The sequence below is a fragment of the Pungitius pungitius genome, chromosome 7, assembly GCF_949316345.1.
Source record: "Pungitius pungitius chromosome 7, fPunPun2.1, whole genome shotgun sequence".
Classification (NCBI taxonomy): Eukaryota; Metazoa; Chordata; class Actinopteri; order Perciformes; family Gasterosteidae; genus Pungitius; species Pungitius pungitius.
Window position 1 is genome coordinate 19654014 of NC_084906.1, and position 13722 is coordinate 19667735.

The window sequence follows — 13722 nt, forward strand, 5'->3', positions numbered from 1 at the left end:
TTACAACTTCAGACACTTGTACCCGTGTCTCCTCTCAGTTTGTCTCTTCTCTTGCTCATTTGAATAAGGGGAACCATGGGGGACTCTACAGACCAATTCCATTCTCAACGCGAGTCCGCAAACTCGTGAGGGTTTGGTTCTGTCCCATGTGTTTTTTGTCACAGTGGTTTGTGTTTGAGGCCCTCTGGCTGAAATTTTGAGCGCTTTATAACCCTATTTGCAAGTAAGCTTTGGACGCTGTCTTAGGGCTGGCCTAAGAAATTACCCACAAGTCATTGTAATGTGACGTTATAAACGGGATAACCAGTGAAGGCAGAGAGATTAAAGTGTATGCATTTAAACATTGATTAAAAATGAAAAAAAAAACATAAGTCGATAGTTTATAATGTATTCATCACATATTTAATTCAAGGTGTTAAAACCAAAAATAGTGAAAGGGTTTATGGGGGACATTGGGTTTGGGCCATGGATGACTGGTTTCCGGTTATCGCGACCGGTCCCGGATATGACGTAGCGGGGCTGACAGCGGACCGCCGGTCCCCGCGTGTGCGTTCTGATTTGTTTTGGTGGAGCCAACATGGCGGCCCCACTTGAGGTGATCGTGACCAGTGACTCCGGCTCGCAGTTGTGGAACAGCACCGTGTTCGACCTGCACAGCGGCTCGAGCCTGCTGTCCTACCGGGGAGGGAACAGCGCCGCGCGGACGCTGACCGTCCTCAATGGCGAGTACCTGCTGTCCGCCCAGCTGGGCAAGAACTTCATCAACATGTGGGAGATCCAGAGGAAGGTAAGGCGGGCGCGCGGGGACACACGGGACACACCTGCTGCGATTAAAACTCATCAAGAGCACACCTTTTACCGCGCGCACTTAGTGAGAGAGAGCGGGCGCGAAACACACAAGGTGAACGTAACCCACCCGACTCCATTCGGAAAAGTCCCAAAATTAAAAACAATGCGCGCTCACAAACGCGAAGTCGCATTTAGGTGAAGACGTCCGGCTTCCTATCAACGAGTCGACTCTTTTGGTAAATTCGGCGTGGAAGAATTTTACCGAACTTTATTTAAAACTGAGCTGTAATGAATTAATCTGCGCTCGCTGCCGCTCTACGTGGTGTTTAGTTAGAAAAAGAACAAAGAGCCGTCAGCCTACACCAGTGGAGGCTGATTTTTAAGTAACGTGGTGATCAGTGGGTTTTATACACGCCGAATCCCACGAGGAGAGGGGTAACTTATTTTAATGATAGATGTGGTTCTGATCTCAGCTGTCAATCAGCTGAGATCAGCTGTAACACCTGCAGACACTTGGATTTGCACTCACGATCACTGCGTAATAATATAAACTATAATACTTTTAATGAATAAAGACAAACAATTATGAGCACTGCGGGTGTAGACGTTTTTGTTAAAAATGGGATTTGAGTATTTATATACATTCTATGGTAATTATACCCTGATTTGTCCTGTTAAACCACACTGAATTTTACCAGTTTGTTCTATTTGTAAATTTTATTTTGTGTTTCTACGTTTTGACAATCTGATTTGGAAATCGTTATTGAGTAATTATTATAACGTAGCTCTCAAACCTGTGTTGTCGTCCTTTCAATCTACTTCTCTCTGATGCTTCAGAACTTCTGCTACGGATTCGGATACATACAATAAAAGGACTCAGAAGAAGTAAAATATTTTGCAATGTAGAAGGGATAAAAAAAAAAAGAAGCTGTGGTTCCCGTCCCGTTGGTGCAGCGATGAGAGTGTACTCAGGCTGTGCTTCTTTCTACATTCTACGACTCCACATCATCGTTTTCCCACAGTGAATTACAGCTTCTGTTGTGCCGGTCACTTCCTGTCTCTCCAGGACCAGCTGCAGCAGAAGATGGTTTGTCAAGGTCTCGTCACCTGTCTGACCGCCTCGCGCAACGGACTCTTCCTCGTGGCCGGAGTGGCGGAGGCAGTTTACCTGTGGGAGGTGAGTCTATTTTATCTTTTTTTTTTTTTTTGTCTCGTTCTTGAAGTTGGCGTCCAAACATAATTAATGGAAGACATAAACACGTGTCTCCTCTTCTTTGATTAGTCCAGGTGTATTAAGTCTTTTCTGTGACGGTTTAGGTGTCTACAGGTAAGCTGCTGTCTGTCCTCAGTCGTCACTATCAGGACATCACCTGCCTGAAATTCACAGACGACAGCAGCCATTTCGTTTCGGGAGGAAAAGACAACCTCGCTGTGGTGTGGAGTGTCTCCAGGTAACACACACACACACACACACCTGAGCTTTGCTGGGGCAGGATGTTTGAGGGGTTTGAGCTTCAGTTGAGCTGAAGACATAAAAGGAAGGTGTTTCATTTAACAGACTAAGATAAAAATAAGCAGTAAACACTACTGTGAATGATCAAAAAACAAATGTCCATGTAGTAGAAGTTACAAAATGATCATTTTATTCCAAAACGTTGAGAGTTCAACGGTTGTGTTACTTATTAAGATGTGATGCTCTGCTGTGTCCACGGGTTGGAGCTCCAACACCGACTGTAGGCCGGTGGGCAGCTTCAGTAACGTTGGTTCCCATGACAACGCCTCAGCAGTGTTTTTCTTCGCCACCGAGTCAGGCTGGCACCAGTGACGGAGTGAGGATCAATTATTTTGATTAGCTAATTGAAATGCCTCTCACCGCCGCTGTCCCTATCAGTTCTCAAAGATCTCAGGTTCCTTTTCATTCCTCAAGCTCCATGAACCAAAGAAAGATCTGTCAATGTTAATGTGTGTATTCGTGTGTGTTTCTCAGTGTGATCCAGCTGGATTTAAGCCACACCCCTGAGCCGCGTCACGTCCTGTCTCGTCACTCTCTACCAATCACGGACCTGCACTGCGGCCTGATGGGAGCTCAGGCCAGAGTCGCCACCGCCTCGTTAGACCAAACCGTCAAGGTGAGACATCACCTCTACAGGTACAACAGTAGAGTTTACACTGTGAGGTGACATCACCTGTACAGGTACAACAGTAGAGTTTACACTGTGAGGTGACATCACCTGTACAGGTACAATAGCTGTGACTCAGCTAAAAGGTCCTTCAAATGAAAAGCTCACAGTGACCGTAAAAACATATCGAGTCTCTGTATTTGTTTCCTGATCGGAGCTTTGATTTTTTTTTTTTTACCGTTTGCACAACAAACAAACACACAGTGTCCTGCTCAGATAACTCTGCTAATAATGATTAATCGAGTAGCTGTGACCTTTTGGCCGGACGTGGTTGCCTCACAAAGGCGGGCTCTCTGGCAGACATTTTTATTACCAGTGAGGTAGAAGTAAACAAAGAGGACGGCACTATTTAATTGGCACAGAACAAAAACTATTTTATTTTTTTTCAAAAGCCATTTGGGATTGGGCCTAAATTTAGATGATATTATGGACCAAGTAGCCGGGCTTTGAATGGTTTAAACACGAGTGGGACGGCACTCTGGTGCCACGTAATGTGTCACCGTGACAACTGAAAGAAAATCTAATTTACAACTGAGGGCGTTTATTTCCTACTTTTTTTTTACTCCCGGATTTGAACGTCTTCCGGGGCTCCGATGACAAAATAAGAAATATCTGATGAATAAATAAATATAATCTTTTTTCCGTGTGTTGTCTCTAATCCTTGATGTTTCTGGTTAAATGTAACGCGACAGGCAGAACAAACGTGTCTCGTCCTCGCCGCGCTGCCGGAGAGAGAGAGAGAGAGATCTCAGCGGCGCGATACACTGATGTTTTTCGGGATTACGTCTAAGCTGCAATAGACATGATGTGTTGTCACAATAATAAAAATAAGTTTACCTACAACAGATTCAAACCGTCCCCTTTTTTTTTTTTTTTTGTAATACGGCGTGACGGCGTCCCTCACTGATCGCCTTCAATCAGGAGGATTAATCGATTTGTAACACTGAGCGTATCTTCCTGTTTTTTTAAAATTTTTTATTTTAATTTGGATAAAACCCCCTGCGGCATAAATCACAGGAGGCGGAGTCTCTGTAATGACACGTCCGCCGGGCTTCGACATAACGGATGGTCGCTGGGCGTCGGAACGCAAGCGCTCTTAAATCACAACGTTCTTAAGTGGAGTCTGGAACCGTGTGGGCGGCCGAGGTCAAAGGTCGGCTGGCAGCCCTCTACACTTCCTGTCCTCATCGTCGCGCAATTTCCCCACTTTTCTCTTTTATTCAAAATAAAAGCTCCTGCAGTAGAGAAGCCCTTCTGAACTGTACCGAGTCTTTTTTTTTTTTTTTTTTTTTTTTTAATGCCCTGCTGTGTCCCCCGTCTGCCCCCCTTCTCTCCCACCAGGTGTGGGAGTTGTCCTCGGGTGAGCTGCTCCTGTCCGTCCTGTTTGATGTGGAGATCATGTCCGTGACCTTTGACCCCTGCGAGTACTTCCTGTTCTGCGGCGGCAGTGACGGCAACATTTTCCAGGTGTCTCTGTGCAGCCAGGTGGGTCTCGCTCTCTAAACGCACTTCCACCCAGGTGCTCATCCTGAATGTGTGCAGCTCGCACACTGCGTCCTACGCTAGCGGCCTGGTGTCCTTATCTCCTTTCGTTTGGGCTGAATGATCGTCTCTTCGTGGCCTCGCCGCTCGCCACAGAATTGATCTTTTTAACTGGGAGTGAAGCGCTGAAGGTGTAAGCGTAGTCGTTGTCGGGAGGACTTTGTGTAATTTATCGTGGCGGGGATCGATCCCGGAGAGTCGAGGTGTTGGTGAAGATGTTTTTGTTGTTGTTGTTGTTGTTCTTCCTTCATTCATCACCGTCGTCTCTTTTCTTCCCGCGACTGAGTCTCCGTTGTTCCTTTTCAAAGCAGATTTGCATGTTAACGCCGTGCTGAGTTAATCCCCCCCCCACCCCACCCCTAACAAACCGTAAAACTCTTCCCCCGTTAATCCTCCCCCTGAGAAGATGATTCGGTTTAAACCTCTGCTCTCTGACTGAAGGCGACGGAGCTCTTTCTACCACGAATATCCCTCAAAGTGAAACGGACGGTTTCTCTCGATTGATTGATTGTCCACCGCCTCTCGAGATGTCGTCCCTCGGTGAATCAGACTGAGGCCCGAGCGGCTGCTTGTGTCGGTTTTTAGGGGTCTATGAACTGTCTTTTTGGCTTCGCCCGCAGAGTCTTAGTCGGGACAAGACGTTCCAGTCGGACAACGACGGGAACCAGGTCTTCAAAGGACACAGGTGAGACGGCAGCAGGTGTTCAGACAAAACTCAGCAAGCTGATTCCATACAGTCCCATCTAATCGTTTATCAATGAAAAAGTTGTTTTCATCTATGAAAAAATGTAATCTGGTGTGGGGGGCGGGGGGGGTAGATTATTGATCTGATGTGAAGTCTGTTCTGATTCTAACTACTTAAATTGTCTGGTGTTGAGGAACCTGGTGACGTGTCTGTCTGTGTCCATGGACGGGACTCTGCTCCTCTCCGGTTCCCATGACGAGACGGCTCGGCTCTGGGACGTCCAGAGCAAACAGAGCATCCGCTGCCTCGCCCACAAAGGTAAGCCCCGCCCCCCCCCTTTCAGATGACACCTCGATTGCAAGGTCAGGTGACCTCAGGAGGAGGTCAGACAGAAATCCATATATAACTGGGGGGAATTGTGCTAACTATTCATATCAAATTAAAAAAAATATATCAATAACAAATACATAAAATATGATTAAAGTGCTGTGATTAAATCTATCATAACATTTTAAAGTGGACAATGAGTAGAATCATATGGGACACCAGTAAGAATCGTATTGTAAACCTGTCAGCTGCAACAATCATGACAATAAAAACTATCTATAAATATAAACCCCTTCACACTAAAAGCCCTGCAGCTGCAACACTACTTCTGTACTTTAATGACGTATTGATCTGCGTCTATATTGATAAATGAGTTCTGCCGTATTTTCGATCTGTCGATCTATCGATGAGTTATTAATCTGTTGAACTGCATCCGTGTTGACTTAAGCGTTAAACAATGAGCTGTAGATAACGTGAGCAGAAGAGATGGTTGCCAACCAGCTGATACCATAGAGGTACGCTAGTCTGTGTCTCCAGGTGGAGTGGAACGGAGGAAGCGAGGCGGCGTAAAGGTGTTTCCATCTCTAGATCCTACAGAGACACCTGTTGTTGTTACCTGCAGCGCATCGGCCCCTCTCCGTCTGTAGATTCAATTAAATCATGGTCATATTGCAATATTGAACGCTGTTGACCGTTGCAGATTTCCCCCTCCTAAGCTGCGGGCTCTGTTATTGATGTATTGATCGGGTGTGAACCGCTTCCGTCTGCTGGAGGGGACACTGAAGGCGCGTCGGACCGATTCAAATCCGACTCGGCTGTTACAGAGAGTCTCGGGAGATGAAGGTGATTTTAACCTCGGTAGTTTAATGCGATTCCTCGTCTCTGTTGCTGGTTTATTAATGAAGCTTCCATCTTCTGACCCGTCATCCTCCCGTCTTTCCGGGGGAGCTTTTAGTTTCCCGTCTCATTCATAATGAGCCGTCGCGTCGCATCTGACAGGAACACGAGGGGAAGGAAACGCCCCCCCCCTCCCCCCCCCCCCCCCCGCGATCATGACTGGCACTTTGTAATTAACCAAATCCTCGGCGCGCCGAAGGCCTCCTCGCTTCAAACGTCGGAGCAGACGATAATCCCTCCTGCGTCCGGACGGAGGGACTCGCGCTCGTCCCCCGACTCGCGTTTTTAGCTTTTCTTCCTGCAGCCGCGGACAAAGAACCAGACGAAGCCTCGTCTCCCAAGACGGCAGCTCTGAGTCACCTTTACACACCCATCCTGCTGGGAATCATTTTACTATAAACGTATACATTCTTTCTCTCCGGGACCTTTTTTTTGTTGTGTGTTTTACATACACATTTGTATGTACTGTAATACAATAATAATACTGTACTTTTTGTCTATGGGTTTATTAGGGCCTACTAATAAATGTGCATCAGAAGTGCCAAAGATTTAGATATTCTTGGTCGCGCATTTGGGGATAAAAAAAAGTCTCTAGCATTGATGTTTCTGGCTATAATTTCTTATTCATCATGGTAGTGGAGTCCTTAAAGTATTCCAATGCAGTGATTTTCAAAAAAAATATAGCGCCGCCTATTGCCAATGGAAAATGCCAAATCTTTACACTTTTATGAGATATTCCTCCCCCTTTAATCTGATCAACCTCAAATCTGTGAATATAAGCCTCAGGACTGAGTTCACTGTGAATATTGGGAGGTTTTGAAAAACTTTGCATGAGAGTTCAAGTACATCTTTTGGTGTTTTGGCAAATTCAAAAACTTTTGAACAAATGTATTACAGGGAGACCTAACATACAAGTCAAAACAAGTCTCTTGGGACCATGCGCTAAAACAAACGAAGTCAGTTATAATGTTTTTGGTGTGAATATTCCCTCTATTTTTTGCACTTTCTAGACACTATACTTTGACGAACCAATCTTTACTAAACACATTTACAGTTAAAGTTACCTCATGATTTCATTGCTTCCCAATGGCATTTTGTCTCGATAGCGCCTCGCTACACGTGTTCATAGAGCAGCAACAGCTCTGATCTTTATTATTTATTTATTATTTCTTGATGGAGCAGAAGTGGTGTGATTAGCTGCCGTCCTTTGCCTTAACGGAGGGGATCCTACACATTTTATTTACTTTCTCCAGGTATTTTTCAGCAAGGCAAGTAGGGTTTGATTCCCATCCCCAACATTGCTTTATTTTGTCTTTTTTTGTTGTCTTTTTGAATGTGTGTCCAGCTGACCGCTGCCCCCCCCCCCCCCCCCCCCCGTCATGCAAGGGGAGGCAATGGTCCGTTCAACGCTGCTTGCAGCTTGAATTATTATTATTATTATTATTATTATTATGACCCAAAAAGTAAAACAATGCGTTACCTCACTGTGTGTTGAGTACTTCTCAGCTGTGTACAAACCTGCGGTTCAGTCAGAGTTCATGGCGTTAAGGAGGAAACCGGGAAATGAACGATATGAATCAGTTCCAGTTGAATCAGTTCGTTTAACTGCGGCGCCGCACAGCTGAATGTTCCGTCTCCTCGAGGCTGTCGAATCTCAGCACGTCAAAATCTCACCGAATGTTATTAAGAAACGTCGGTCTGTCGGCAGAATGACTCCGCTGGAGGCGTCGGAGGGAGCTTTCCTCTTCCTGCACTCAGGTGCAATAGTTCAGCATAAACACGGAGTCGGTGTGGTGTGTTCAGGTGCAACGGTTCAGAGTAAATATTGAGTCGGTGTGGTGTGTTCAGGAGCAACAGTTTAGCGTAAACACGGAGTAGGTGTGGTGTGTTCAAGTGCAACGGTTCAGAGCAAACACTTCCTACTACGTGTGGTGTGTTCAAGTGCGTAGCTGCTGGTGGGGGATTCTCCTCTCGGAGTATCTGCAGTGTGTTGGCATCTCTTCAGCCTCCGTCTGATGAATGGCTCCACGTTGGACCACTTTTGGACCATTAGTGGAATTCTATCGGAGCCAAGCGGCCCGATCAATATTAGTACTTGAGCGGGAGATAATCAACCAGTTTCTATTAAAGAAATAGACTTTATTCTTCAGCGGAACGCTCTGCTTTTTATCAAAGTGCTCTTATCTAGAAGAATAGAAACTCTTGACAACGTCTTAAAATCCTACTTAAATCCCAGAGAGGACGTCCGTCCTCATTTAGCGGCTCGCCTCCTGGTGAATAATTCAGATCATGTCGTCACGGCGATCGGCGCGGGGCTCCATTGACCCGGGCCGATGCTAATGTGGCGCGTCCTCAGCCTTCAGCTCCGCTCACGGCCTCATTTCGCCGTCACTCCAATTTTTACTTTTTCTTTACACGCGAGTCCGAGCGTTAATGAGACGGCTGCAGGTTGGGGGTCGGCGCCCTGCTCAAGGACACTCGGGCAGCAGCAGTTTGACCCCTTTAATGCGTGATGCTAATGCTAACTTTTGATGTTTAACCACAACACCGGTCCATCCTGCCTGAATTGACTTCTGCATTTATTAAAGCATGCGCACATCTTTGCATAACTCTTATGAATAAGGACTTTTCCACTCTTGTACTGAGTTACTACCTTAATTATTCTCGCCCGTAAACAATAGCCCCCCCCCTCCCCACCCAGATAATAAGGCGGCGACGCTCCGGTGAGCTCACGCCTGGTGGATGTGTGGCGGTTCCGTTGATTGATGGTGAAAAGGTAAAGCCCCGCAGCGCTGTGAATCCAAACCCGACGCGGCACTTCCTGCCGACTGACACGCGCCTCCTCCGCCTCCTCCTCCTCCTCCTCCTCCTCAGTAGTCCGGGTTTCATTTATTTTCATATTTAAAGATGATGTGCGATAACTCTGTGGCTGCAGGCGGTGGTGGTGGGGGGGGGTGAATAATTGAGGTTTTCACTTGTCGGGAGTCGGCAGGTAGGCCTCGCTCGCGGGTTTGACTCCTTCACAAAGATTAATTTCACACCGGTGAGGACGTGCAAAGCAACGCGCCCCCCCTCCCCTCCCCCCCCAGCGCAGTGCGAAGGTCGCGGGCCGCAATCAGATGTTCGCGGCTCCGAATCGCGTGGTTCGTGGGATGTGGATCGGCTGATTGGCGTCACGCTTCTCAATCAGAGCGGCGTTTTTGTTTTGAATCCTCAGCGGAGCCGTCGACGGGCGCCGCTCGCTTCGTTCATTACCGCAAACGGCTTCCTGCCCCCCCCCCGGCGGCCCGCCGTCAACACGCCTCTTTAATTGATTTTTTTTTTCTTTCTTTTTCTTGGGGTGATCTGAGGGAAATTAATTTGTAAAAGTCCCCAGACAGGAAGTCTGAGTGACAGCAGGGGCGAGGGGAGAAAAGCAGCTCGTGGGGTGGGGGAGGGGGAACGTTTCCACAAAGGTCAGAGGTCGTCGCATCGCTTCTGATGAGCCGCGAAGCAACAGATGCGATCACTTGTTTTTGAAACCGATGGGTTTGGTTTTGTTATCTAAGCAGGAGACCCTCTGACTTCATTTCTTCATTCGAGGACACGAATTCGGACCGAGACACTCGAGCCGGAGCAGCTTAAATATTTCACTTCAGAAGTTGGGGGGGGGGGCGGCTTTAATATTTCACAGTGAATCCTTTAAAGGCACTCGGAGAACTCGGCGAAGAAGATGTCCGGTCATGTGATGTTTGAGCGGCAACGTTCCCTTTCGTGGCACGCTTTGATTCTGTGTTTGGATTCGGCCTCCATTGATGCGGGCGTCCCACAGGAAGTCTTCCTCGTGGTCTTGGTCCCGCCTCTCAGCTTTGGAGCCATTCATCTGATCCACATCATTTGAGATAATATTTAATATCCTTGTCCCTGCCTGCAACTGTCATTTGTTTTACGGGGCTGGACTTTCTCAAATGAGTGGAACCGTCTTAAAGGTCAAATTCGAACCCTACGTTGGGTGTGTTCACCTCCCGCGGGCTTGTTATGAAAGTTTTAAGGTCAGTTTTGCAGCTGTTAATGGAGCAGTTTTACGGGAATAAAAGGCTCTGAAGGGGGGGGGGGGACCTGCACCAAGTCGCCCCCAAATTCTGTGAAGTAAAGGAGGCTTGTGATCACGCTGAAGTGTGGCATTCAGTCAATAACTATGTGCACACGCTAGTGTAGAAGAAGAAGAGATATCCCTGTTGATCTTCACCACTTCACGCCTGCAGGTTTACGATCACTATTGATTAACCCGGAATAGACAAGAGACCGGCGCTCAGGGGGCGGAGCCTGAGGGCTCTGAAGTCCAGCATGTGCTCTGCTGGATGCTAATGTAGCCGGCGCTACGCGAGGAAATGAATAAGTAATGGTGGGGCCCGAACATCTCTCCCCCCCCCCCGATGTCCCCGGAGCCAAAAAGCAGATATTCCTCAGGAACGTCTCCACTGTCATTAATAACATTAATAACGAGTAGCAGAATACTTTCTGGCCGTCATGAGACCGAGAACCAGCTTCACCGCCTCCTTCCACCAGCGAAACCCAGGAGCAGAGCTTCTCCTCCTCCTCCTCCTCCTCCTACTCCACTTTTCATTCATCAAAAGTGTGAACAGGAAAATGTACCTTCTGGATCTTCTCAAAGCGTCGAGGCGTTGTCATGGCAACGGAGCGTCCTCCATAGAACCCGGACTTGTCACGTATCGACCCTAAAGCCTGTAACATTCACCCAAATGACTTAAGTCTTTAATTTAATTGATAATATAATGATCGTTCCATACAGGTTTGCGCCGATTACCAATTTATTCTCAAACAGTCGTAGGAAATATGGTTTTATTTATAGTTTATTTTGGAAGCGAGCTGTCTTTTTTTTTTTTTTTTTTTCTTTCATCCATGACTCATTTTTCAGGTCTGTTAATTGAAGGAGCTGATGTTCCAGCTTTGGTGTCAGTGCGACATCAAGCTTTGACCTCGTTAAGAAGCGTCGGCTATCGAACAACAACAAAGCAACGTCGACGCCGCTGAACACGCGTTAAACGACGCGAACGACGACAAACGTCTCGGACTTCAGTCGCTCACTCGGTGAACGCCGCAGTGTGTTTGTCGGTCGCCCTCACAGCTGCAGCGTTCAGGTCATTTCAGGCTGTGAACACTTTGATCCGCTACCCGCAGGCCACGCTCTCCTCCTCCTCCTCCTGATGATGTCACAGGTGTCCCCACGGCTAATTGGTCCCTTAGCCAGATGTAAATGTCCATCAAAAATGAATCCCGATGAATAATTTAGGTGTTTGTCAATAAAACCTTCCTCTTGATCTCAGACTTTTTTTTTTTTTTTTTGTCTTCTGTCAAAGTGGATCATCAAAACAAAACATCTGAAGACACTAAACAAATAATTAATCAGCGGATGAATCAATAATGGAAGCAATCGCCAGTTGCAGACGGAAAATATTACAATTTGCGGCTGCAGAGTCTCCCTCCATTTGGTCTCCGTGGTAACGGTGGAACAGCGACAAACGCGCTCCGGTCACCTGCGGCCCTCTGACATCACTTCCTGTCCCCCTGCTCAGGTCCGGTGACCAACGCAGTCATCATGGCGGCTCCGGCCAACATGTTCCTGCCCGACAGCCGGCCCGGCGTCCCGCTGCCGCGCTTCAGCCGGCACCTGCACGCCTCCGAGGGCGGCGACTCGGGCGAGGTGTGCGTCCGCCTGGGACTCTACACGCAGGTGGGTCGGGTTAACACGTTGAGCCGGCGCCGTGGCGTCCGTGAACCTGCAAACGGAAAAAATCTGTTTAAAAAAAAAAAAAAACGCTTCAGAATGTTTCACAGGAACCAACCTTTATTTTGAAATGTTCCTGTTTGTTTTGTAGGACGAGGAGCAGACGTACCTGCAGAAAGCTGACAGGCTGAACAACTTGATGAACGCTGTGACTGACAAGGTGAGAGGGGGGAGGGGGCGGGGCCTGAGGCGTCCTATCAGGTGTGCTGCTAGTGAGGTTTAAACGTCACACTTTTAGGATGCAATGTTTTGCATGAGGGCTGTTTGAGTGTTATCTGTCTCCCAAAGAGCCTTCTGTCAGAAAAGCGGGCGGCTCAGATGTTTTACTCGGAGGTCAAAGGTCAAAAGGCCGTAAAACCGACTAAATGTCAAGAGACGACAAAGAGTGAAAATGTCACAGAACGCCAGACGACGCAGAAAGTCTTTTAGGTCTCTTAAATGACTCAATAATCATTCAAGTTCTGTCCTCGTCTCTCACTCTGTGACACGGGTGCATAATTCTACTGTGTTTGTCATTCTAGTCACATGACCCTGCATCGATCCTCTGTCGATCTCCTGAGGTTGCGCCCTTTATTTTCCCCCGCTGACGAGCGCCCCCGGGGACGCGGGGCGCCGCGTGCTTGTCGGTTTGTGTAATTGCGTGTTGCCGCCCTCTTGTGCTTCAGTCGGTGTTCGGGGACGGGGAGAACACCAAGGTCCGGGTGGCGGAGCTCGAAGAGGAGGTCCAGACTCTGAAGAAGGTCAACAAAGACCTGTACGACTTCTCCAGCCAGCTGCTCACCAAACCCACATAAACACACACACACACACACACACACACACAGACACACACACGCCATTCAAACACACAATCTGTGATGATTTTTGTTGTTGGAAAATAAAAGTGTTTTGTTTTTGTAGAATTCGTGGTCTTTCTTGATGCTGCCTTGGCTCCTTCTCCTTTCCTAAATCCTCACCAACTCTCCTTCACACCTTCCCTCGTTCAGGTCGAGTGAAGTGATTTAAAAGGAAAAGATGCGTCTTTTTCCGCGCGCCGCCCCGGACCTCAATTAACCCCGACTGGTGTTCACGTTTAAAGATTTTTACAAGCAAAGCCTCAATGAAGAAATAATGACACAGGGGCTCGTTCTGGGTTCAAGACCCCTTTTCCCCCCCCCTCGACAAACTCAAAACGTCCGGCAGCAGCGAGTTTCAGGCTCCACAAAGCGGAGCAGAGTCACTTCAGCTAATTTACTTCTGTCTGCAGAACGAAAACCAATCTCACGCCTGCTAATACGCAACACTTCTCTCTGCCAGTGAAACGCATTTCTATTGTTCGGTTTGAAGAAGGAAGCGTTTGAGCTTTTCTCTTCTTTGCAGAACTACAAATACTAATAAATATATATATATATATATTATATATACATAATCTATACCTGCACAGATGTGAAATAATAATCCAAAATCCAAGATTTAAAGAAAGAAATCCTGATACGAAGATACGAAGTCCTGGACACTATTACCTTGTTTCCTCG

The 13722-nt window shown here is 47.3% G+C and overlaps 1 protein-coding gene across 1 annotated transcript; it reads left to right on the forward strand.

Moving 5' to 3' along the window:
- The first annotated feature begins 502 nt into the window (after nt 1-502).
- wdr18 (WD repeat domain 18) lies at nt 503-13110 on the forward strand. Its single transcript, XM_037470446.2, has 10 exons — nt 503-787; nt 1856-1966; nt 2107-2240; nt 2777-2918; nt 4311-4454; nt 5132-5196; nt 5390-5514; nt 11997-12154; nt 12300-12368; nt 12874-13110. Exons 1-10 carry the CDS (start codon nt 578-580, stop codon nt 13000-13002), a joined length of 1287 nt encoding a protein of 428 aa, XP_037326343.1. The 5' UTR covers nt 503-577; the 3' UTR covers nt 13003-13110.
- Nucleotides 13111-13722: the final 612 nt, after the last annotated feature.

Excerpts from the sequence above, each read along its gene's own strand:
- wdr18 (XM_037470446.2), top strand. The coding sequence starts at position 578 with ATGGCGGCCCCACTTGAGGTGATCGTGACCAGTGACTCCGGCTCGCAG. Across the intron at positions 2,919-4,310 it reads CGTTAGACCAAACCGTCAAG|GTGTGGGAGTTGTCCTCGGG; the intron begins GTGAGACATCAC and ends CTCTCCCACCAG. Across the intron at positions 12,155-12,299 it reads GCCTGGGACTCTACACGCAG|GACGAGGAGCAGACGTACCT; the intron begins GTGGGTCGGGTT and ends TTTGTTTTGTAG.